Source organism: Pelophylax lessonae (assembly GCF_965119305.1).
Source record: "Pelophylax lessonae genome assembly, chromosome: 5".
Lineage (NCBI taxonomy): Eukaryota > Metazoa > Chordata > Amphibia > Anura > Ranidae > Pelophylax > Pelophylax lessonae.
The window spans coordinates 275,454,368-275,481,681 of NC_138772.1; the positions used below are offsets into that span (position 1 = coordinate 275,454,368).

Below are 27,314 nucleotides of genomic sequence, written 5' to 3' on the forward strand. Positions count from 1 at the left end.
TGAGGTTACCGATATTGCCGCTATTTTGGGAAAGTGCTGTACCGGAGTGATGCCTGCAGCTAGAGGCATCACCCCGGTACCGGCGTCCATAGCCGACGACCCAGGCATCCTACCTGCACGGCTGCCAAAGACCCGATCAAAGCCACATTCGGCTCTGATCGGGTCTCCATGTAAAAAACCCAGAAGTGATGTCCTGACATAACTTCCGGGTACTCGGCGCCAAATTAAAAAATCTGACAGCATTCAAAACAGCCAAACTTGGCGTTTTGAATGCTTTTCAGTGCCGAGGAGGGGTTTGGGGTCTTTTAGACCCCCAGATCCCTCAACAAGGAGTACCTGGGGAAATAAATGTTCATGTCTGAAAATATCGGCCGATACCGATATCCGATGACCAAAATATTGGTATCAGTATCGGCATTAAAAACGATATTAGTCGATCACTAGTTAAAACCATGCATTCAACCTGGGCCTTTCATAAAATGCAGGCAAATTTTATAGGCATAATGCTGCAGAGAAAACTCTTGGGTTTGGTCCAGAGGCCAGTCATAGGACTCCCATTTTTTCTGTTTCTCATTTATTTATTTAGTTATTTCAACAGGACTTTGCTTGCTTCAAAGTCCCGAAGCAAGCAAAGCACTAAAAAGATTTAAAGTATAGCACTGTACTTTATAAATATGCATTTTTTTAAAGCAGTGATAAGCTTGAGGGCCGGTTCCCACTAAAACGTGCGCGCTCCCGTACAGTCTTTGTGCATTCTGATTTTGACAGCCCAATCATTTCAATGGGCTGCCAATGTGAATGTGAATGAGAATGTAAAAAATATAGTGCAAGCACTACTTTTTCAGACAGCGCAATACCAAAGCGCATGGTACTGCTGTACAATGTGGTTTGGTGTCCACAAACATGCTGTGTTTGCAAGATGTGTTTGGGTTTGCCATTTGCAATTAATGGAACCTGCACTCATCTCTCAAGGGCGACACATGTATCTGCAGTGCTGGGACATGCAACTCCTACACCGTGTTCTAGGGTGAACCAGCCCTTAAATAACTGTACCCTTTAGGGTCTGTTTCTGCTAAAGTCATGACATACTGTTTGCCGCTCCATTATTGTGACTACCAAAGAGGTCTTAGCAAAATTTCAGTCCCACTGTCACCTACCACCTATGTGTTATATTTTTGGTATGCTTTCCCATAAAAAAAAATTATTGGAACGTTCAGAGGTGAACAAGGCCTAAGCATGTCTAAACTGCAGCATGCATGAATTTGTACAAATGTACCTCAGCAGAACTCACAAGCATAAATTTCAAAACATTGGTATAGAGATTGGGTTCACGTTACGAGTTGGGCACGTGAAATGGGCCCAAGCAGAAAGTCCCATTAAATAATTAAGGCTTCACAATTATAACTTACCTATAACAAAGCCTAAAAGTCTTTATTACAAATAAAATAGGCATTATTTTTTTAAACATATTATTAGTGCCAATGTGGTGTTGTCTTATCAGTATGCAGTACATGACAGTTTTACCTATTTTCTTGTGTTTTCACACACCAAATATAGCAGCAGAGCTCACACAGGCAAAACACAGCAATTAATATTAACAAAATATTTCTATATACAGTACATATATATCCCCCAAACAGAGAGCAAAAATCAATTTGTATATATACTTGCTCATAGAGCAACCATTTTACCCTATCACCACATGTTGTATATGAACCTCTACTTTGCCAGAGCCAAATTCTTAGAGTGCAGCTTGTCAATTTCTTGACTGATGTTTCCTTCCATTGTGTCACATTGAGCAAGGAATCCCTTGGTAAAACAATGACAAGAAATATACTTCAATTTGATTATATGGATAAGTAAGAAAATATCTAATGGTACATGCATGATGTACATAATTTTTATACACACGTAATACCTTTTGAATATGAAAATAAGTACTGTACTTTTTACTCATCTTTACATTTTATATGCAATTGAAGTATTGTGGCGACAACAACCACTTGGCAATAGGTGCATGTAAAATCCATCAGGCTGGTTGTACACAAGTTGATCGATTGATTAACTTCGGTACATTCAGCCTGCCCATACATGCTTCGAATCTCGGCCCATTCCTGCTAAACCAGCCTAGATTCGAAGCATGTATGGGCAGGCTGAATGTACCGAAGTTGATCAATCAACTTGTGTACAACCAGCCTGAGAAATTTTACATGCACCTATTGCCAAGTGGTTGTTGTAGTCGCTAGCAATAATCACTGTGTTTTCCCCGTGGGGACAGCTCCCCCCCTGGGAAAACACAATGGCTCAGCAAGAGGGATTCCCCTGTCAACACTTATTGTGTTGATGGGGGAACTGAGCAATTTTCTTGTGGTTGCAGGAAACAAAAATCACTCAGTTTATGGCCGGTGTTCCGTGAAAAAAACCTACCCATGAAAATTTCATACCCTCGTCACTTCCGGTCAGAGAACAGCTGAGGAGCTCACTAGTGCGCATGCTCCGAGGGTATGGAATCTATGGAATGTATGGAAAGTGTGTTATAACGTCAGCTGTTTCGGCGGTTACATTAAAACATCTCCACTGCACCATCAATCATCTCCGCTCCTCCCCCTGTCACTTCCCTGATGTCGGTTACTAAATGTAAAAGCGGATCACGGAGCCGAGTTCTCCATCATTTAGATTTCATACACCCGCCGCCGCTTTTACATTTATTAGCCAAGATCAGGGAAGTGCCAGGGGTAGGAGCGGAGATGATTCATGTTGCAGCCGAGCTCTTTTAATGTAACCGCTGAATCGGTGTAACGTTACACACACTACCGTCATAATTTCATACCCTCCGAGCATGCGCACTACTCTGCTCCTCAGCTGTTCCATTTCCTCTCTATCAGGAAGTGACGTGGGTATGCATTTCTCACGGGGTATGCTTTTCTCACATTACACCGGTCTAACAGCACTTCCTGCTGCATGCTGACAATGCAAAGCCACTGCTTCAGAATTAGCAGCAATATTTGTCAGCTCTTTTATTTGGCCATTGGGTTGCTTATCAGATCATTCTGATATCTTGCTTAAGGAAACTGTATATAGTGAGGCATGATACCAAAAATACAAAAAATAGAGATTTGGGGTTTAAATATAGTAACACCTTTTTCAATTTTTTGGACCTTTTTTATACCTTTCTCCAAATTCACTTTTGGCCAAGTTGTTCAACAAAGGTGAGAGAGATAGATCGGCATAAACTATAGGGTCTCATTCCCACCTGCCTATAGGGCCGGCCAAGATTTCAAGATTTCCTGTCAGAGACTCAGTGGGGTTGCTTACGTGTAGCTACAATTACCTGTAGATGATTGGCTATAGACACAGACAGCTTGCATCCTGAGCTAATCATCCACAGACATTTACTGCATGATTCAATACATGCATATGTAAATGTGAATGGTTGCGGGCACCGTCAGCCTCTCATTACATTGGAGTCTCCCACAGGGAATATTAGTTGATCCCATATGCAAGTGTGAAGGCCTAAAACGACTAGCGATGGTTAGAACAGTCACTTTAATTTTCTCATGGTTTAACTTTTTTTTTTGTTGCTGCAACTGCTGAAGCACACATGGAGGAGTTGTAGTGTGTCCCTACCCCATTACAGTTTGATGATACAGCTTTTAGAATACAATATTTTACATAATAGTAGTCCTATTTTCTTTTTAAATCAAAAGGGGATTTCTGCTGAAAACCCCTCAGGTACTGCAACGCGTTCCAATCATAAGAAAAAGCAAGGCTCAGTGGGACATCGCTGGTCACGTGCCATGTGAAAAATGTGGTCTGGGCACCTTGCCGCAGCTCAGATGCCTCCATAAGGGTCCTTTTATTTAGTTAAAATTCAAAACTCCTGTAAAGCACTTAGAAACAGGTATACAAAAGTAGCTGTGGGAGTATATGGTTTGGTTTCGATATTAGTGAATACTTTACAACCAATATACTGAAAACATAAACCAATGTATTAAAAACTGTAAAAATAAATACTGAAAACGGTTTGTCTATCAATGAGCTGCAGATGGGAAACAGTGAATTTGCCAAGCTACTGCTGTCTCTTACCTGAACTTTTTTCACTAATGCCTTCCTCTTCATTCTACAGTCATTAAAATTGTCTGGCATTTCCTGTTATAAAAAATATATAGGTTACTAATCATTTTTACCGTTTATTTAAAAAAACATTTTATTTATGACTAATAACTTCTAGTAACTTCTAATAACTTTCTAAGTTTACTTAGCAATAGATTTGGCCAACTATATTAACCTGCAGCATTCTCTGAAGATAAATTTTAGTATATAGAGCCCTCATCATAGTCTTCTAACCATACTGCACATCTTAGTAATATCTTTACTCACCATAGAATCAATCTGTTCCAGTACTTTCATAAATTGTTCAACGGTTGTCTTTACTCTTTTATCAAGTTTACCAAGTGCTTCCTCCTGAAGATTCTTACTAAGAAACCCCTGAATAATAAAATGTATAAAAAAATGAAATAAGCTTACAACGTAAATAAGCGAAAATGCTTGCACCTTGGATGTCATGCTGATCATTTAACTTGTGTTATGAATCACTAACCCAGGAGAAGAATTCAGATAAGGTCTTCTGACTTAATCTGACTTTTTTGATCTACAAACTTGTACTTCGTTAGTAATTTAAAGTAATGAATCCAGTGGGTCATCACAAAAGACAGGCAACCAGAAATTTCAGGCGTCAACATTTTGCTCATAACAAGTTTACTTAAAAAATATAGCGGATTTACTGTGTTTGTTTATGGGAATATAGCCAATAAATATGAATAAGTATCCTAAGAATGATTTAGGTTACATTCACATAAATGTTTGTATCTGACAGCAGCTAAACATCAGTAATCTGCACTTGAAAAAGCTGAAATATTTTCTGCAGATAGTTGTGGTTTGTAAATGAGCTTAGCTGCATTTAGGTGCGTTGCCATCCTCTCTATGTTGCATCACAAATATAGGAGTGCCAATATAATTGAAAAAAAAAATCTTCTGGCTGCATGGTGAGCTCCGAGTGTCTGAATTCTCTTCAAGCTTGTTTTTGTCAGATCTAATTACTGTGCAGCTGTTACCTGCACTGGCACTACATTTAAAGACCCAGGGATTGTGGGATATATAGTTTCTTCACAGGAAAATGCAGTTCTCAGACAAATTTGTGTGCCCAAGGGAGGACAGAGATCTGACTAAAGCCCCGTACACACGCACCGATTGTCGGCCGAACGATCGGCCGTCTTTTGTCCGGTGCTGTCCTGTCGGTTGAAAAGTGCTAAAGACTGCACACGAATTTTGTCGGCCAACAACGACCAACTTCAGAAGTAATATCATGTGATGGTTAACTTTCCGTGTGTTTTTTCTTCTCTGAGCATGCCCAGTCTTGCTCATCTGGCTTTTGTCGGCCAAAATCAGTACTGACTGACGAACAATCGGCCGTTCTGGTGTTGGCCAACAAAAATTTTATAGCATGCAGACCAGATTTTGTTCGGCCGAAAAGTCGCAGTCGATTGTCAGAAGCATCATACTAACAGACGTTGGCCTAATATTTACGGCCGACAATCGGTACGTGTGTACGGGCCTTAACTTACATGGGGACAAGCATGCACCCTGAAATACTAAAATACACTATGTGCCTGGTTTAAACCAATTATTCTAAAGGGTAGGGTGAACACAGGGGGCATGTACCTACCACTAACCCCCCAGCAGAATTGGGACCATTTCCTGTAGGTGGGATTTTACTGGTGGCAGTTATGTCTTTCCTGCTGATGCCCCTGGAAACATTTTGGGAGCTAATGGTCCCCCATGTACTAATTAGCTATTTGATTATATTTTATGCGCCCTACTTCTGAGGAGGCAACAAGCGAAACAGGCCGAGAAAGACCTCAATCCTTCTATATAGGATCACAGGTCTCTATGATAATTTCACAAGTCCCTCCCCCCACAGTTAGAAAACACTCCCCTAGGCTCACAATTAACCCTTCAATCACCCCAAGGTTAACCCCTTCCTGCCAGTGTCGCAGTCCGGCTAAGAAACGCAGATCGCCACCATACTAGTAAGAATAAATAAATAAAAATGACATAAATTTCCCCTAGTTTGTAGACGCAATAACTTTTGTGCAAACCGATCAAAATACGTTTATTGCGATTTTTTTTTTTTACCAAAAATATGTAGCAAAATACAAATTAGCCTAAAAGTATGAAAAATTTAGATTTTTACATTTTTTTTTTGGAATGTTATATAGCAGAATGTGAAAAATATTGTTTCTATTCAGAATTGTCACTCTTTTTTTATTTATAGTGCAAAAAATAAAAAAAACGCACAGGTGATCTAATACCACCAAAAGAAAGCTCTATTTGTGGAAAAAAAGGACATAAACTTTATTTCGGTACAGTGTCACACGACCGTGCAATTTTCCATTAAAATAACGCAGTGCCGTATCGCAAAAATGGCCTGGTCATTAAGAGCCGGTTCACATTTGTGCGGCTGCGGGGTTCGCATGTAATGTCGGAGCGCACTGCTCCTTCATTACATGCGATCGGCTGTGCAGTGCGAGTTTAGCCATACACTTTGTATGGCTAAATTCGCACCGCACCCGCAGCAAACACGCACAGGACCCTTTTTTGCAGCCGCATCAGGATCGGATCGCACAGCGGTTCACACTTGTGCGATCCGATCCTGTGCAAACTGCAAGATCGCACTGCGATATGCGATCAAACTGGGGGTGTCGTTAAGATTACATTGACACCCCCAGCGTATCGCATATGGCAGTGTGAACTGCCGGGGGTGCGTTTGCGATGCGGGAACAGGCTGCGGATTCGCAGCCTTCCCGCATCGCATAAGTGTGAACCGGGGCTCAGGGGGGCAAATCCTTCTGGACCAGAACTGGTTATATATGTAGAGCTCTGGATGAATCAACACAGGATGCAAGACTGAGATCTATTTATAAACAAATGTTTTTAAAATAAATGTTTGTTTTTATTAATAAAATATAATCATTTTATATGGAGTCTGTGTCAGTGAATTTCTTTGAGGGAAAACACAGATAAAGTCTCGCACATTCTTTTTTATCCTCTCTAAAGCATAGTACACTAGCAGTTTTTTTTTTTTTCTTTTCATTCAATCCAGCAGGGCTTAATAAAAAAAAAAAAAAGTGCTCCGGACGAGCCGCTGTACTAACTATCTGATGTTAGTACAGCGATCTCCCTGCTGAGCTATTATGTTCTAACAGGGGATGCCTCCCACCAGAACACACCAGTCAGCACTCTCAGCCATTTTCTGAGAGCGTTGATCAGATGCCGATCGGCAAACTTTTTTTCGGTCATGCCCATTCAACAGAAGCCAGACCTTTGCCCGGCTTCTGTCGGACCTGCTGTCGTACACACGGGCTAAATGTCGGCAGGTTTCTAGCAGTGTTAATTTTGGCAGCAAATTATGATTTAGTTTTAGTTATAGTCTTTTGACTAAAATGCCATTTTAGTTTTAGTCGTATTTTAGTCTTTTGACTGAAATGCGATTTTAGTTTTAATCGTATTTTAGTCATCTGAATTGTTTTAGTCATAGTTTAGTCTACTAAAATCTCCAGTACATTTTAGTCGACTAAAATCTCATACATTTTAATCAACTACAAATCGAATAGGTTTAGGTTAATCGTAATGCATTATTTAAACATTTCTCTAGCACTTTATAAAACCAAGTTTCATAAACAAAACAGAAATATTGCTTTTTGACAAACTGAAGTGCAACTTTAAAATACAAAAAAAAACAAAAAACTGTAAACTCTATTGGCTGTAATGTCATTGCACATATTACCTGAATATATTGCCAACATTAAATATTAGGGGAAAAATATAAGAAAAGCCTTTTTCTTCATTTTTAGTTTTCAGCCGCTTAGTAGACGCCCCTTACTTATGCTTATGCGGTGCTGCAATACATGTTTAAAATTTAATGTGCGATTATTACATGCTCTGGATGGAATTGTGTTGCCGATTTAGAAATGGCCAGCAGAGGAGTGTTCATTTTGATGGTTTTAGTTTTAGTCTTATGACTAAAATGCCATTTTAGTTTTAGTCTTGTTTTAGTCGTATTTTAGTCTACTAAAATTGTGTTCATTTAGTCAACGAAATTAATACTGGTATCTAGTAAACTGGCCGATATCGCCTTACTTTCAACTTGTGTGTACGAGGTTTATAGAGGTCATGCATTGGCCTAAGCAGTGCCATGCTACATGTCTTATGTTTGAACACAAACAGAAACTTCTTCAACAGCAATCTGAAGATTTAATTCACTATAAGCGGTTACAATGCACACCTTACGTTGGTGAGAGAAACAGGGTTCAGGTAGGAATGTTTATAATGCCCCTAACCTCAGTACTCATTTACTCAGTAAAAATTCAGTCACTAAGAAAGGGGTATCCGCAATATCCATTGACATTCCTTATATTTGGATCACTGTATGTCAGTTAGTGAAAATGAATGAATAGATTCTCTTTTTATTATTACAAACACCGAGCTGCGTCAAAACGTCCTGTATGTGCCTGGGAAGCCCTCAAATCTGGATGTATTCAATATACAAACTTAATGAACACTCTTAGCATCCTATGATACAATGCATAGTTTAAAAGGAGTCAAAATGTGCATACATATCATGCCTAGGTTGTGGAAGGTGGGTGGGGGGTTGGGGGGCGGGAGAAGGTCCTCGACACATAGCAGAACCTCTGTTTACAACTAGGGCTCTTTCACACAGTCCGTCCATCAGACGGACTCTGTTTATCTCAGCAGTGGATCGATCCGCCGATCCCCCGCTGAGCAGGAGGATGACAGCTGTTCTCTGCAGCTGTAAGGTCCCCATGCATCTCTATGGGGGAATCGGATGGGAACGGACCGTAGGTTCGTTCTCATCCAATCCCATCCGCTGGACGGATGGAAAATAGGGTTTCCATCCATCCAGATTTGACGGATCGGATCGGATGTCAGCGGACATGTCTCCACTGACATCCGATGCCCCATAGAGATGCATGGGGTGACCATTCAGATCCGCCCAAAAAAACTGACAGGCGGATCTGAACGGTCCGCCTGTGTGAAAGGGGCCCTAAAGATGTATTGATGATTTTAGTTCTTTGAAAGCTATGCGAGTTCCACTTTTATGGCAGCCAATTAGTTCTTTCTCAAGACAATTGGGGGAATTAAGGAAGGGTGTAGGCTTTCCTCTAGGCTGAGAAACCAAAGTAGATTTTGTTCCTAATTAACAAAGGTTACCAGCAGAAAGTTCAAATCCTGTATGCCAGGTCAAATCTGGCAAGGATCTGTGGTGGCTTTCTATACTAAAACTGCCTTAAATCCTTTGTTGAAAAGGCATGAAAGCCATGCCAGTTTCTGTTTCACTCTGAAATAAAAACTGGCACAGTTGGCGTAGATAGACCTGAAACAGATCCATCTGCTTTGGTAATGTGGTGCATACCAGTTCCTTGTGTCATAGTTTACCCAGAATATGTTTGTGTGTGTAAGTATATCCTCGCCCAAGAAAGGCTACACTGAACTGAAAATACTACATTAGTGCCAAGTGTTTTTTTTTTTTTTTTTTAACAAATTTATTTTTTTTGTCTATACCTACAGAATGGTGCATGGTGTTCCACACATCACTCTGATTCCAAACAACTGCTTCCAAGTGCATTAACTGAAATAACTGTAGGCTCAACCGAAAAAATAAAACGACTATCATTCAGGCCAGGTTCACACTTGCTGCGGCCACGGTTTGCAGCAGGGGTCCGGTGCGTCCCTGTTCACTGTTTCAGGTGCAACTCAGGTCCAAATATTTGGCTGAATTTGGACCTGAAACTGAGCCAAAGACACACAGGACCCTTTTCCAGTGCGGACCGCAGCCGCCCTAGAGCTGTGTGAACTGGCTCCATTGAGAGTCGGACAAAGTCTCCTGAAATGCAAATTGGATGCGGGGAAACCTGAGCATTAGTCTGAATCCAGCCTGAGGCAAGTCTCTGGTTGACAGGTACACTTTAAAGTGGAACTTTAGTCAAACAATTAAAGCGGAGTTCCAGCCATTTCACTCACCTGTCCAACGGTCCAGCGATGCGGCCGCCCGAAGCCTCGATCCTCTCCCTCGGCGCCGGCATCACTGCTGTGGGCACACGGCTGTGACAGTTTGCGGCTTCACAGTCGGGTACCCACTGCGCATGCGCGAGTCGCGCTGCGCGCCGTGATTGGCCGGCAATCTTCTGGGACCCCTGACATGTCCCAGAAGATTGCAGGGAGGGAGGGGGAGAGGAGAACTTCCACTCAGGGCGCCGCGTCGCTCCGAAGGGAAGTGGGAGCGGGTACCTGTCAAAACTAGGTACCCGCTCCCCCCCAAAAAAAATGACATGCCAAATGTGGCATGTCAGGGGGTTAGGACCACCTAAAGCGGAAGTTCCACTTTTGGGTGGAACTCCGCTTTAAGTCCTTATAGATCACTTCAGGTTGGCCCCTTTTGCAGGTTTAAAGCTATTTAGAACATTTATAATAAGAAAGCTTAAATGCCCACCGAAAACCAAACAGATGAAAATAAGCTAACCCAAGCGCTCAAAAATGAGGAACACTCACCGATGAATGAAATGGCTATGCAGCTACTTAACTGAAAAAGTACGAATTAGATATATAATAGATAGATACTGCACAATATCTCTAAATATATATAGTAGCGCAAACTTATCAAAAAGAAAGTGCCATAAATGATGTACAAACTGCACAAAGTCCAATAGTTCGACAGATGTCACACTAGCATCAGGAAATGATCAGTAAAACAGTCCATGCTCCTTCAATCTATCTCCTGGGATGACTATACAAAGAAGCGTGTATCTCAAAGGGATCACCACCACCACCGTGCTCCAAGGAGGGGAGGAGAAATGCTCACTCACCAGATGCTGTGGCCCAACCCACTTTCGTGTTTGAGCATTCAAGCTTATAATGATGGTCACTGGTCCAGAATATCCACACCGGGAGTCGCACCAGCACAGTCATAAAAAGCTCAGCAGTCTTGCTCAGCTTTATTTGGTTTTACTGCTGCTAGAAGAGTTCCAATAGATGTCCTAAAGGTATATGAAGCCAAGAAGAGTACATACGTCACACATCCAGCAACCTGCCCTTGCTGGGCTCCAGTTCCGGGCCTGCTCTTTTCTCTCCGGCCTCCTCTCCTCTCGGTCTCTCTCCCGGGCTGAGCGGAGTGGTGGCGGCTGTCAGGCGGGGAGGGCGGGGAGAAACACTCCGTGTGACGGGCCGCTCAGCTATTAGACAGCACACAGCGCGATGTTTGGCGAGTCCGGGCCGGGGAGTGCACAGCGTACGGTACCTCAGTGCTCGGGTGTCCGGGGACAGAGCGGGTCAGGCGGCCGAACACTCGCCAAACATCGCGCTGTGTGCTGTCTAATAGCTGAGCGGCCCGTCACACGGAGTGTTCCTCCCCCTCCTCTCCCGCCCTCCCCACCTGACAGCCGCCACCACTCCGCTCAGCCCGGGAGAGAGACCGAGAGGAGAGGAGGCCGGAGAGAAAAGAGCAGGCCCGGAACTGGAGCCCAGCAAGGGCAGGTTGCTGGATGTGTGACGTATGTACTCTTCTCGGCTTCATATACCTTTAGGACATCTATTGGAACTCTTCTAGCAGCAGTAAAACCAAATAAAGCTGAGCAAGGCTGCTGAGCTTTTTTTGACTGTGCTGGTGCGACTCCCGGTGTGGATATTCTGGACCAGTGACCATCATTATAAGCTTGAATGCTCAAACACGAAAGTGGGTTGGGCCACAGCATCTGGTGAGTGAGCATTTCTCCTCCCCTCCTTGGAGCACGGTGGTGGTGGTGATCCCTTTGAGATACACGCTTCTTTGTATAGTCATCCCAGGAGATAGATTGAAGGAGCATGGACTGTTTTACTGATCATTTCCTGATGCTAGTGTGACATCTGTCGAACTATTGGACTTTGTGCAGTTTGTACATCATTTATGGCACTTTCTTTTTGATAAGTTTGCGCTACTATATATATTTAGAGATATTGTGCAGTATCTATCTATTATATATCTAATTCATATTTAGAACATTAAAAATACACTGTGTGCACAATTAGTCAAGTTCAATTTTTGAGGATTAATTTCAATATAGAACTACAGGGTAATGAAAAATAAATAAAAAAAATCAGTGACCAATATAGCCACTTTTTTTTTTTTTTAAACAACAGTCATAAGCCTTCTATTCATGGAGTCCTGTTCGTTCCTTGATCTGTCGACTTCAACTTTTTGTGCAGCAGCAACCACAGCCTCCCAGACACTGTTCAGAGAGGTGTACTGTTTTCTTTCACTGTAAATCTCCCATTTAAGAAGGTTCCACAAGATCTCAATAGGGTTTAGGTCAGGTGAGGAAGAGGCCATGTCATTATTCTTTCATCTTTAAGGCCTTTACTGGCTAGCCACACAGTAGAGTACTTCGATGCATGCGGTGGAGCATTGTCCTGTATAAATATCATGGTCTTCTTGAAAGATGCAAACCTTTTCCTGTACCACTGCTTTAAGAAAATGTCTTTTAAAAACTGACAATAGGTTTGGGAGTTAATTTTAAGTCCATCTTCAACCCGAAAACGTCCAAATAGCTCATCTTTAATAATACCAGCCCATATCAGTACCCCACAGCAACCTTGCCAACATCTGAGTCGAAGTGGAGCTCTGTGTCCTTTACTGATCAAGCCACAGGCCCATGCATCTGGTCCTGGTCTTCAAATATTTCCTGGCCAAACTCTGCTGCTAGGGAGAAGGGGTTTAATTTACTAAAACTGGAGAGTGCAAAATCTGGTGAAACGGAGCATGGTAGTCAATCAGCTTCTAACTTAAACTTGTTCAATTAAGCTTTGACAAAATATCCTGGAAGCGGATTAGTTTTTATGCAGGGCTGCACCAGATTTTGCACTCTCCAGTTTTAAGAAATCAACCCCAAAGAGATAAACTTACAAGAAAAGTGTCTTATCTTATCTCCCTGGTATTCTCTCCTTGCTTTAAGCCTGGTAAATTTTCCTTCAAAGTTGGAGCCACTGTACTAACCATGCAAGGTTGGTTCAGCGATCCCCCCAACTGAGCTGTTGTCTCCTGACATTCTGCCCGTGTACGGAGAATAACCAGTTCAGCCCTGGAAGGTTTTACCCCCTTAATGACCAGGCTATTTTTTGCAATACGACACTGCGTTACTGACAATTGTGCAGACGTGCGACGCTGCTGTACCCAAATAAAATGTATGTCCTTTTTTCCCCACAAATAGAGCTTTCTTTTGTCGGTATTTGATCACGTCTGCAGATTTTATTTTTTGCACTTTTCACAAAAAAAGACCGACTGTTTGGGGAAAAAAAAAAAAACAATATTTTTTACTTTATGCTATAAAAGCATACCCAATAAAAAATGTAAAACATTTATTCATCAATTTAGGCCAATATGTATTCAGCTACATATTTTTGGTAAATAATTCCCAATAAGTGTATATTGATTGGTTTACGCAAAAGTTAAAGCATCTATAAAACTTTGGGATAGATTTATGGAATGCTTATTTATTTTTTTACTAGTAATGTCAGAGATCGGTGATTTTTAACATGACTGCGACATTACGGCAGAGAAATCTGACACTAAGTGATACTTTTTGGGGACCAGTGACACCAATACAGTGATCAGTGCTAAAAAAAAAAAAAACTGCACTGTCACTGTATAAATGACACCTACAGGGAAGCAGTTAACATCAGGGGCGATCAAAGGGTTAGGTGTGCTTGCTCCTAAAGAGTGCTTTCTAACTGTGTGGGGGTGGCACAACTGAAAGACAGAGATCTGTGTTTCTCAGAAACACAAGATCTCCAGCTTCCTCTGTGATAGAATGACGGTCTGCCTTGTTTACATAGGCAGAACGCCATTCTGTCTCTCCTCCTCCAAACGGCGGGTCCCGGAAGACATCACATCCACCGGACGTGCTGATTGGCTCCCACTGTGTCCAATCACAGCGGAAGCGGGTCACCGGAGGTGCGCAAGCACCCCAGACAGAGAGCCTACGTACAGGTATGTCTGTTCGTGCAAGTAGGCCACCCTGCTGCAGCATATCTGGGGCGTTCCTCAAGTGGTTAAGGCACTGTCAGCTGTGAACCTGAGCACTGTCAGCTACAGTGAGGCAAAAAAGTATTTGATCCCCTGCTGATTTTGTATGTTTGCCCACTGACAAAGAAATGATCAGTCTATAATTTTACGTCTATACAGGACAGAGCATGAAGGGTGTAACAAAATATAAGAGAGGGCTACAAAACTGAAATTAATAAAAAATAATAAATGTGCAAATTATACCTTCTGTATTCCCGAGAGCTCTTTGGTAACATCTTCCAATTTACTTGCTATTTGTTCAACTGATTTTTCCAAATCTTTCAGCTTCTTTAATTCGGACTCCTCTTCTGGGCAATTCTGTTAAATTAAAAAGGTATAATATGTATGAGAGTAACATGTAACATAACAAATGTTATACACAGTGAAAAAGATTAATTGCGGAAAATGAGAAATAAGGGAGATTAAAAAAAAAAGCAATAGTAGATAAATTAAGAGATGTACAGTATATACTGAACATAGTGTGATATGGGGGAGTCCCGGATCACAAGCCAGACAACTTTATAAAAAAAAAAAAAAACCGCTGTATTCAACATATACATGCAAAAACAAATTAGTAGACACTTCTGTCACAAAAAATAAAGACTCAGCTCATTGCCAGTATAAACAAATCCCACTCGAGGGATTAGGAATACCGCCTGCTTTGGGATCTAAAGAGGGGCCACAGGAGCTCAGCAGCAGTGTCTCAGCAACAAAGCCAGTCCACAATACTTACAAGGCTGAATAAAAGGTAGGGTATTGGCGCTGCCTATAGTGAAAATTAGAAATCTGAATGAAATATAATATAAATTAGAACATGTCAGGTGATGAACTCAATAAAGTGACAGGTGCAAATATTAAATATCACAACATAAATGGTGCATACTTAGAGGTGAATAACAAAGTAAAGTGCTTATCAGATAAAGTGCTAACGTGCACGTGAAAAATTCCCAACTATATCATACACTATGATATAGGTGCTATAAGGTGCTGATTATATGGAAAAACAAAATTAATTAACTCTAATATGCAGCGGATATATATATATATATATATATATATATATATATATATATATATATATATATTAGAGCTGCACGATTCTGGCCAAAATGAGAATCACGATTTTTTAGCTTTGAATAAAGATCACGATTCTCTCACGATTCTCTGTGTAACAAAAAAAAAAAAATTGGGATAACTTTACTGTTACGTTTTTTTTTTTTTTTATTCATTAAAGTTTATTAATTGCGTTTGAAAGACTGCTGCGCAAATACAGTGTGACATAAAATATTACAACAATCGCCATTTTATTCAGTAGGGTCTCTGCTAAAAAAAAAATATATAAAATGTTTGGGGGTTCCAAGTACTTTTCTAGCAAAAAAAACTGATTTTAACTTGCAAGCAACAAGTGTCAGAAGAGGTTAAACTTCCTTTCTCCCTGGCAGAGGGAAGGAAAAGATACAATGTAATCATTTTGTTTATAGTTACTGGGAGATTTAATGCTGATAGGCGTTTGCGGGAGGAAAGATACAATGTAATCATTTTGTTTATAGTTACTGGGAGTTTTCCACAGCGGTTTTCTCTGCTCCCTCAGCTATGCAAAGAATCGAGCATATGTCAGGTTTAGATCGTCAGGGGGGGTGAATCGAGATCGCGATTTTCATACGATTAATCGTGCAGCTCTAATATATATATATATATATATATATATATATATATATATATATATATATATATATATATATATATATATAATTAAACACAGTCCAGATTATATATCTGCTGTACACCAGTGCCAAACAGTCCAATATGGTGAAGTCTCTTAGGTCCAGTGACTGAGTATAGTGTGAAAGATATCCAAAAAACGAATGGGTGGATGATGAGGTGACAACACTCTACCAATAACTTAAAGGAGTGACCCGTGCTGGGCGGTGAGGTGCTAGGTGATCCTTTCTGGTAAAAAAACTCACTCACCAGAAGCACCCACCCCACACAGGGGTATAAGGCGGGTGTGTAAAGATCAAAGATCTCAGTATCTCCCCTCCTCCTGAATCGATAGGTCCTGGAAGTAGTCTCGGAGGTCCTAAGTGGAGGTATACATGGGATAGTAGCGGGTCCTAATACACTCCTATAGGCCGTGGATAGTCCGAGGTGTCCACCGGGAATATCTCATAACCGTATACCAAGGGATGATAGATAGACAAGGCACATAGCGTAATAACGTCTAGATAGTTTATTAGTGCAAAAAACAGAGAGGTACTCACATAAAAAGCAAGTATACAGGCACAGGTACGAGTGAGGAGCGCGATGCGGTCCAAGCCTCGTTCTCGATCGTGCAGGAGCCGGAATTGACGCGACACGCCGCACGCGTTTCGCAATGAATAAGTCTTCAGCAGCCCTAGACGTTATTAGGCCGGGGATAGTCCGAGGTGTCCATCGGGAATATCTCATAACCGTATACCAAGGGATGATAGATAGACAAGGCACATAGCGTAATAACGTCTAGGGCTGCTGAAGACGTATTCATTGCGAAACGCGTGCGGCGTCACTTCCGGCTCCTGCACGATCGAGAACGAGGCTTGGACCGCATCGTGCTCCACACTCGTACCTGTGCCTGTATACTTGCTTTTTATGTGAGTACCTCTCTGTTTTTTGCACTAATAGACTATCTAGACGTTATTACGCTATGTGCCTTGTCTATCAATCATCCCTTAGTATACGGTTATGAGATATTCCCGATGGACACCTCGGACTATCCCCGGCCTATAGGAGTGTATTAGGACCCACTACTATCCCAGGTATACCTCCACTTAGGACCTCCAAGACTACTTCCAGGACCTATCGATCCAGGAGGAGGGGAGATACTGAGATCTTTGATCTTTACACACCCGCCTTATACCCCTGTGTGGGGTGGGTGCTTCTGGTGAGCGAGTTTTTTTTACCAGAAAGGATCACCTAGCACCTCACTGCCCAGCACGGGGTCACTCCTTTAAGTTATTGGTAGAGTGTTGTCACCTCATCATCCACCCATTCGTTTTTTGGATATCTTTCACACTATACTCAGTCACTGGACCTAAGAGACTTCACCATATTGGACTGTTATATATCTGCTGAACACCAGTGCCAATCTGGACTGTGTTTAATATATATATATATATATATATATATATATATATATATATATATATATATCCGCTGCATATTAGAGTTAATTAATTTTGTTTTTCCATATAATCAGCACCTTATAGCACCTATATCATAGTGTATGATATAGTTGTGAATTTTTCACATGCACGTTAGCACTTTATCTGATAAGCACTTTATCTGATAAGCACTTTACTTTGTTATTCACCTCTAAGTATGCACCATTTATGTTGTGATATTTAATATTTGCACCTGTCACTTTATTGAGTTCATCACCTGACATGTTCTAATTTATATTATATTTCATTCAGATTTCTAATTTTCACTATAGGCAGCGCCAATACCCTACCTTTTATTCATTTTACATTTAGTCTTCGGACTAATATTCAGGGGGGGCTGCAGCCTACATTCACACCTTTTTATTTATAATATATTACCATCTACGTTTTTATATATTTATATTCCCACATTTGTCACCTTATCTTTGCACATCTTTTGCACATCCAAATAGAGCCATTTGCGCGGAGTTTATACCTTCTAATACTTACAAGGCTGTTTCCTACTCTCTCAACACCTCACAGACTACTGTTTACAGCTTCCTGTTCCTCTTTAGGCCTCTCTTGTAGGCGGCTTAATCCCTTCAAGACCAAAGTCGCTGTAATCAGTGTTTGGAGGTTTTTCCCCACACAAAAGTTCCTGTGAACATTTGAATCCTGGGTCCCAGATGAGAACTTACCAATCCTAAGAGCCCTGTAGATCAGTTCTCTCCAAGCAGACTACACTGGAACCCCTGCATGAGGGAAAACCCCTTAGTATTCAAATTGCATACAATGTATCTCCTTTAAAGGGACCACAACCCAAACAGTGGGGAAATATACCTGCCAATCAGGATACATTCCTGGTGTCCTGTACAATAGAAAAGTGAACACCTGCTAAAAACAGAACCTTCTATACTGGGATCAGCTAGTGTTTACAAAGCACACTGTTATTTTCATACAATGTATTACTATATTTATGTGTACAGTGATGACTTTTTAAAATCCGAAAAAAATACTATATATGATAATTTTGCCATTTAAAAGTAATCAGTTCAAATATTACCTTCTTCCCAATCAGCATTATTTTACAACCATTCTGTACACCTAGGGCTTGTAAAGTCTGTTCCATCTCTTTAAGAGATTTTCCTAGATAAAAAAAAAAAAAAAACACAAACATTACGAAAGCTTGACACTGCACATAGCCATAATTGTGTGTTATCTGTTACCGTGTAGTGTACATATAGTACTAAATTATGGTAACATTTTGTTCCTACTTTGTAAGTTAAATGTTCTCAAAAGGTAAAAAATAATCTTGTTGGATGTCAAGAATAGATCATTAACTGTGAGGGTAAGAGGTAGTAGCAATCTAGGCATAAAAATAAATATAAACTGAAAAACATTACATATATGCTAAGGCCAGGACTACACTAGAAATTGAATCTATATTCTGTGAAGAGATTTACCTACTAACTGGCAGTCAATCATTAGCAGCACATTCGTTTCAGGGTGCTGCACATGAAGCAACTGCCAATAAGTAGTTGAGTTTCTCAGTAGCAGAGACATTTAATCACCAGTGTAGTCACAGCCTTAGGTTGGCCATCCATGAATAAACTGAATAGATTCCCTCATCCACACAAGCGAAGTGGATGGAGGAATCCTCCCAGCTGTGTTATTATATTCTGACAGCGAAGACATCTCCACTGTCAAAATACAGTGATCTGTGCTGTAGCGTTGATCATAGGAAAATTTTCCAACAATCCGGTTCCAGAGAAATTAATCAGATCAACTTCTCTGGAACAGGAACAGCCATAGAGAGATCAAATTTGTCCCATTCTTTAGATTTTGGTAAATCTAAAAAGTATGGTACAGAAATACTACAACCAGATTGTAACATACTGTATATGGGCGGTTATATAAAAACTTGAATGAGAGTCAGTTGTTATGCGATTATGTGAATTATTTATTCCGTATCCAGACATTTTATGTCTCATTCCTGTGCATAGTATTGTTTCCAACAAACCTATTTTAAGTGGTGTACACTTACATGCAAAGCGATGTGGAGCCTCCAAAGCCCCTGGGTGGTAGATGTTTGGGTCTGCACACAGATTGCATCCAGCACCAGGTCTTGGTTTGATTTTATTCCAAGCAACCCCTATAGGTCTGCCATAGTTTATCATTTACTAAGCTACGCGTTAGCACCTGAAAAACAAATTTACAATGTTACCCTTGTAAATGAGTCTCTGTGAGGCGAGGGGTACACCAGTGACTTTCTCCACAATCAATGCCAAGTCTTGAAGAGTTGGATCATCGTCGTGTTCTTCTTGGGTCACCACCTGCAGTTTGTGCTTCTCACTTCCTGTAACACAAACATTTGCTATCACTATTACATTATTACTTTCAGACTCAGCTTCAACTGGATCTGAGATGAAAACTATATGAAATATTCATTATCACAACTGATTCATTCAGCATAGCTCATACTTTCTGCTAATTGAAGAGCTTTAGCTGTGACTCAGCATAGGGCACATTGGACCCCTGCAATGAGACCACACAGAGAGCAAGGGTCCTTCTCTGCAGCATGCTGATAGCGGTTGTGGCTGCATTGTAAAGAAAAGAACTGGAAGTCTTTGAACACCTTTTTTTTTGTATGCACCTGGAATATATTTAGTTGCTTTAAACTAACAGTCCCAACCCTTCTTTCCCACCCCTCTTCCCGCCATTCAGGATTACAGTAAACCCCCGCTCCATCGCGGTTCATTTTTTGCGGTCCCGGTATATTGCGTTTTTTTTTTTGTAATGTTATTTTACTATATAAATCATTAAAAATGAAATATTTTTGTGTTTTCCATAGCTCTTGCTATGTCTCTCAGTATCTTTTATGTGTTTAAATGAGTTTCTATTGTTTTAAAAGTGTGTTTAAAGACCTTAAAATGCTTTTACACGTACAGGGACAGTAAAAAAAAACATGCCTACAATGCATTTTAATAGGGTTTTTCCATTTCACGGATTTTCGCGGCTGGGTCCGGAACGTAACCCCCGCAATGGAGGGGGGTTTACTGTATTTTAAAAAGCAGAGAAAGACACTTTTGTTAGACTCCATTGTGCTCCTCGCCTGAGCCTCTTCTCTCTTCTGCTAGTGGGGATTGACGATGCAGTGCAGTGGTCCGGGACTGCTGCCTACCAACGATATCACCACCCCTCTCTCTGACATACACTACCATTCAAAAGTTTGGGGTCACTTAGAAATGTCCTTATTTTTTTAAAGAAAAGCACTGTTTTTTTAAATAAGGATAACATTAAATTAATCAGAAATACAGTCTAGACATTGTTAATGTGGTAAATTACTATTCTAGGTGGAATTGGCTGGTTTTTAATGGAATATCTACATATGTGTACAGAGGCCCATTTCCAGCAACCATCACTCCTGTGTTCTAATGCTACATTGTGTTAGCCAATCGTGTTAAAAACAAATGAATGATTACAAAACACTTGTGCAATTATGTTAGCACAGCTGAAAACTGTTGTGCTGATTATAGAAGCTATAAAACTGGCCTTCCTTTGAGCTAGTTGAGTATCTGGAGCATCAGCATTTGTGGGTTCGATTACAGCTGCAAGAAAAAGTATGTGAACCCTTTGGAATGATATGGATTTCTGCACAAATTGGTCATAAAATGTGATCTGATCATCATCATCTAAGTCACAACAATAGACAATCACAGTGTGCTTAAACTAATAACACACAATTAATGAAATGTTGCCATGTTTTTATTGAACACACCATGTAAACATTCACAGTGCAGATGGAAAAAGTATGTGAACCCCTAGGACTAATGACATCTCCAAGAGCTAATTGGAGTGAGATGGCAGCCAACTGGAGTCCAATCAATGAGATGAGATTGAAGGTGCTGGTTATAGCTGCCCTGGCCTTTAAAAAAACACACACCAGTTCTGGGTTTGCTTTTCACAAGAAGCATTGCCTGGTGTGAAGGATGCCTCGCACAAAAGAGCTTTTAGAAGACCTACGATTAAGAATTGTTGACTTGCATAAAGCTGGAAAGGGTTATAAAAGTATCTCCAAAAGCCTTGCTGTTCATCAGTCCACGGTAAGACAAATTGTCTATAAAATGGAGAAAGTTCAGCACTGCTGCTACTCTCCCTAGGAGTGGCCGTCCTGTAAAGATGACTGCAAGAGCACAGCGCAGACTGCTCAATGAGGTGAAGAAGAATCCTAGAGTGTCAGCTAAAGACTTACAAAAGTCACTGGAAAATGCTAACATCCTTGTTAGCGAATCTACAATACGTAAAACACTAAACAAGAATGGATTTAATGGGAGGATACCACAGAGGAAGCCACTGCTGTCCAAACAAAACATTGCTGCATGTTTACAGTTTGCACAAGAGCACCTGGATGTTCCACAGCAGTACTGGCAAAATATTCTGTGGACAGATGAAACCAAAGTTGAGTTGTTTGGAAGAAACACACAACACGATGTGTTGCGAAAAAGAGGCACAGCACACCAACATCAAAACCTCATCCCAACTGTGAAGTATGGTGGTGGGGGCAACATGGTTTGGGGCTGCTTTGCTGCGTCAGGGCCTGGACAGATTGCTATCATCAAAGGAAAAATGAATTCCCAAGTTTATCAAGACATTTTGCAGGAGAACTTAAGGCCATCTGTCTACCAGCTGAAGCTCAACAGAAGATGGGTGTTGCAACAGGACAATGACCCAAAGCATAGAAGTAAACCAACAACAGAGTGGCTTAAACGGAAGAAAATACGCCTTCTGAAGTGGTCCAGTCAGAGTCCTGACCTCAACCCGATTGAGATGCTGTGGCATGACCTCAAGAAAGCGATTCACACCATATCCCAAGAATATTGCTGAACTGAAACAGTTCTGTAAAGAGGAATGGTCAAGAATTACTCCTGACCGTTGTGCACGTCTGATCTGCAACTACAGGAAACGTTTGGTTGAAGTTATTGCTGCCAAAGGAGGTTCAACCAGTTATTAAATCCAAGGGTTCACATACTTTTTCCACCTGCACTGTGAATGTTTACATGGTGTGGTCAATAAAAACATGGCAACATTTCATTCTTTGTGCATTATTAGTTTAAGCAGACTGTGATTGTCTATTGTTGTGACTTAGATGATGATGATCAGATCACATTTTATGACCAATTTGTGCAGAAATCCATATCATTCCAAAGGGTTCACATACTTTTTCTTGCAGCTGTATACTCTCAAAATGGCCAGAAAAAGAGAACTTTCTTCTGAAACTCAACAGTCTATTCTTGTTCTGAGAAATGAAGACTATTCAATGCGAGGAATTGCCAAGACACTGAAGATTTCCTACAATGGTGTGTACTACTCCCCTCAGAGAAAAGCACAAATGGGCCCTAACCAGAATAGAAAGAGAAGTGGGAGGCCCCGATGCACAAATAAGCAAGAGGACAAGTACGCTAGAGTCTCTAGTTTGAGAAATAGTCACCTCACAGGTCCTTAACTGGCAGCTTCATTAAATGGTACCCTCAAAACGCCAGTCTCAACTTCCACAGTGAAGAGGCGACTCCAGGATGCTGGCCTTCTAGGCAGAGTGGCAAAGAAAAAGCCATATCTGAGACTGGCCAATAAAGGGTTCGGCACATCGCGGATCGGGTGGACAGATTACTTGGTGGGGCTGGGGAAGACCCAGCTGTCATGGTACACGTGGGTACCAATGACATAGGCAGAGGAAGATGGAGAGTGCTAAACGATTTCAGGGACTTAGGAGCTAAGTTGAGGACTAGGGCCTCCAAGGTAGTATTTTAAGAAATACTACCTGTACCTCGAGCCACACCAGAGGCAGCGGGAGATTAGGGAAGTTAACAAGTGGCTGAGGAGCTGGTGTAGTAAGGAGGGTTTTGGGTTCCTGGAGAACTGGGCCGACTTCTCAGTCGGCCACCGGCTCTTTGGTAGGGAGAGATTGCACCTAAATGGGGAGGGTGCAGCCGTACTGGGTGAGAGGATGGCCATAAAGTTAGAGGGGCTTTTAAACTAGGTGATTGGGGGGGGGGGGTACAGATGTAGAATTAGCCAGTGGGGAGCAAGATTCAGAGGGCACAAACGGGGATATTAGCGGTAGGGTGTTCAGAGCTCCTAAACCCAAGGTGGGTATAAGGAAAAAGCACAAGAGCAGCCTAAAAAACAACATCAAATGAGGATATATGTAACCGGTCAAAATGACGAGGTTTGTATAACAATGCCAGAAGCCTGGCCATTTTGTGGGGATAACAGAGACTTGGTTGGACAGCTCTCATGATTGGATGGCGACCATTCAGGGGTATTCCCTTTATCGCAGGGATAGAGGAGGTAAAAAAGGGGGAGGGGTATGTCTGTATATTAAGAACAGTGTACAGGTAAATATGAGGGATGATATTAAAAATGGAGCTATAGACGAGGCAGAATCCCTATGGGTAGAACTTAAAAGGGAAGGCACTATAGGGAAGGTAATATTGAGCGTATGCTATAGGCCCCCCAACCAGAGGGAGGAGGGGGAGGCGGACCTCCTTTTACAGATAGGATTGGCAGCAAGGATGGGAAATGTCATTATAATGGTCTAGGATGTCTAGGATGGAAAAGGACCTGGGGGTACTGGTAGACAACAGGCTTGGCAGTGGCATGCAATGCCAAGCCGCTGCAAGCAAAGCAAACAGAATACTGGGTTGTATAAAAAAGGGGATTCACTCCAGAAATAAAGAGATTATTCTCCCTTTCTACAAGACTCTGGTCCGGCCACATCTGGAGTATGCTGTCCAGTTCTGGGCACCGGTCCTCAGGAAGGATGTGCTGGAACTGGAGAGAGTCCAGAGAAGGGCAACAAAAATAATTAGGGAATGGAGGACATCAGCTATGAGGAAAGACTACAAGCACTGAACCTTAAAATACGTAAGGGGTTCTTCACTGTCAGAGCAGTAAGGATGTGGAATTCTATTCCGCAAACAGTCGTATCAGCAGGGAGCATCAATCGTTTCAAAAAACTATTAGATGGGCACCTTAAAGACCACAACATACAGGGGTATACAATGTACGGTTAACAGCAAACACACATCATAGGTTGAACTGGATGGGCTGATGTCTATTTTCAACCTCACTAACTATGTAACTATTAAGATGGGCAAAAGAACACAGAAATTGGACAGAGGAAGATTGGAATAAAGGTTTAAGAACAGAAAAATATAAGTTTGAGTTATTTGGATCACACAGAAGAACATTTGTGAGATGCAGAACAAGTGAACAAATGCTGGAGGAGTGTCTGACACCATCTGTAAAGCATGGTGGAGGTAATGTGATGGCCTGGGGCTGCTTTGGTGCTGGTAAGGTGGGAGATTTGTACAAGGTAAAAGGGATTTTGAATAAGGATTGCTATCACTCCATTTTGCAAACGCCATGTCATACCCTGTGGACAGAGCTTGATTGGAGCAAATTTCCTCCTACAAAAGGACAATGACCCAAAGCACACCTCCAAACTATGCAAGAACTATTTAGGGAAGAAGCAGCCAGCTGGTATTCTGTCTGTAATGGAGTGGTCAGCGCAGTCACCAGATCTCAACCCTATTGAGCTGTTGTGGGAGCAGCTTGACCATATGGTACGTAAGTAGTGCCCATCAGCCAATCCAACTTGTGGGCGGTGCTTCAGGAAGCGTTGGGTGAAATTTCTTCAGATTACCTCAACAAATTGACAGATAGAATGCCAAAGGTCTGCAAGGCTGTATTGCTGCAAATGGAGAATTATTTGATGAAAGCAAAGTTTGAAGGACAAAATTACTGTTTTAAACAAAAATCATGATTTCTAACCCCGGCAATGTCTTGGCCATATTTTCTATTCATTTTGCAACTCATTTGATGAATAAAAGTGTGAGTTTTCATGGAAAACATGAAATTGGCTGACTCCAAACTTTTGAACGGTAGTGTAATTGCACCATTGCAGTGATTAGCCAAAGGGGGGGAAGGTAATATTTGAGTGGGGGGGGGTTACTGGTTGGAGAGCAAGTTCAAAACAACTACCGCTGCCAGTAGATACATTATTTTTTCTAGGGCTGCACCGATATCAATATTGGTAGTTACTAAGCATTTGCATGAGTACTCGTGTAAATGCTCCAATACTGTACCTAAAACCAATAGCTTTGCACATTCTGTGTACAGAACAGCTCCAGGTAGCCATATTGCATTGCATTTTCAGAAAATTACAACAGCTGCAGATTGAAAAGGAAAGGTCTTTTTTAATAACATTCACTTACAAATTGATTTGTGTCACAATTGTATACTATATTATTTTTTTCTTTATTTGCAATTTTTTCCCCCACGAAAGTGGAGTTACCCTTTAAGCTTTAAAAATGAAAGATAGGAGCAGCTTAGTTGGTTACCATGCACAACTGCTCCATTCTTAGTAAATACCCCCTGAATGCTGCCCATGCTGAGAGAGCAACCTCGTGTTCACAGCACCAGGGCAGAACCTGGTGGTAATCATTGGAGTAGCAATTATGAGCCACCCTTACTGAGGAAGTCGAGCGTCCTATGACCGATGACGCAACACGTATAGGGGGCGGAGACTTCCAGAGCAACCAGGAAGCCGGCAGCCAGCTCCGTGCGAGTGGGGACAAGCGCCTGTATTTTGCACTGTATTCAGTGCTCTACCATGTAAGTTCTTATTATGCTAATTCCCAATAAATTATTTTAAAAAACGGAGAACATTAGATCCCTCTGCCTCTCTCTTTTTATGCAATATGGCAGTGATGGCGAACCTTGGCATCCCAGATGTTTTGCAACTACATTTCCCATGATGCTCATGCACTCTGCAGTGTATTTGAGCATCATGGGAAATGTAGTTTCAAAACATATGGGGTGCCAAGGTTCACCATCACTGCAATATGGGATACACGCTGAGAATGATGCTGTGAACGATATAAGCTACCATCAGATCCAAACCATTGAGCTACTCCTATTGAAACGGGTTTGTGGACAGAGATCTTTAACCCTTAAGAGGAACTGCTCGTTTGACCTAGTGGTAACACGCAGGTCATAGTTGCAGGTGAGAGGCCATCTTTTGGGTGGTGGTGGCGGAAGCACTGGCACTTTTTTAGCACTGGTCAAGCACCTTCTAATTGTTTTGGCACAAGAAGGTTTATGGACTTTTAAAAGTTTGGATATTGTTTTACACGTTATGTAGCCATAATGCATCATGTGATTTGATTTGGCACACTGTCACTTTATTATTTGCCTTAAGCACTTTAAGTGATCAATTTGCACTAGCTATTGCACTTTTGCACACTGAGTCACTTTGTTTATAGCACTTTAGCCAGCTAGTATATACTGGCAATTGATGTTCAGTCTTCAACAGCTCTGTACCTTATTTTATATTTATTGGAGTAGCAATGACTACTACAGTGATTTGCAGCTTTCACTGGGATCCCACAGATATGACACAAGCTGGATCAATGTGGCTATGGTAAAATTGCCATACTTAGAATTCATCTTAAGAGGTTAACCCCCTTTTTTTTATAAGCTGAGGTGAGGGGGGTCATAATAGGTCCCTTTTTTGCAAGGTCTGCTTTAATATACAGATATACAACAAAAGCAAGACCTTTGAAGACATCTTTGTGACTTGTCTATATAGACCTGTAATCGCAGCCTTGTACACCATCTGTTAAAGGAAAAATAAAATACCTCTTTAATAAATAGCGGGGATAAAATACACACATAAGTAAATGCCTCTCTTTGTAAGCATCCTATACTTCCTGTCACAAGCTGTGAAATGAGACGAATGATAACAGCTCTGAGAGAACTTCCAGGTGTTAATAAAAAACATTACCATGTGTGAGGGTGATTGTCAGTCCTCTGTTGGAGCCCATGTCTTCAGAATGCAGGAAGAAGCGTTGCTGGGAGAGATGCTTACAACTGTTACCCTCACTTCCTGTGCCGGCTGA

The 27,314-nt window shown here is 41.4% G+C and overlaps 1 protein-coding gene across 1 annotated transcript; it reads right to left on the bottom strand.

The window, feature by feature from the left end:
• Window positions 1–1,351: 1,351 nt before the first annotated feature.
• On the bottom strand, window positions 1,352–27,314 carry BAG1 (BAG cochaperone 1). Its single transcript, XM_082257484.1, has 7 exons — window positions 27,200–27,314; window positions 19,577–19,708; window positions 18,416–18,498; window positions 14,378–14,491; window positions 4,381–4,488; window positions 4,087–4,149; window positions 1,352–1,809 (listed from the first exon to the last, which is right to left on the bottom strand). The coding sequence occupies exons 1-7, from the start codon at window positions 27,237–27,239 to the stop codon at window positions 1,720–1,722; spliced, it is 630 nt and encodes a 209-aa protein (XP_082113610.1). The 5' UTR covers window positions 27,240–27,314; the 3' UTR covers window positions 1,352–1,719.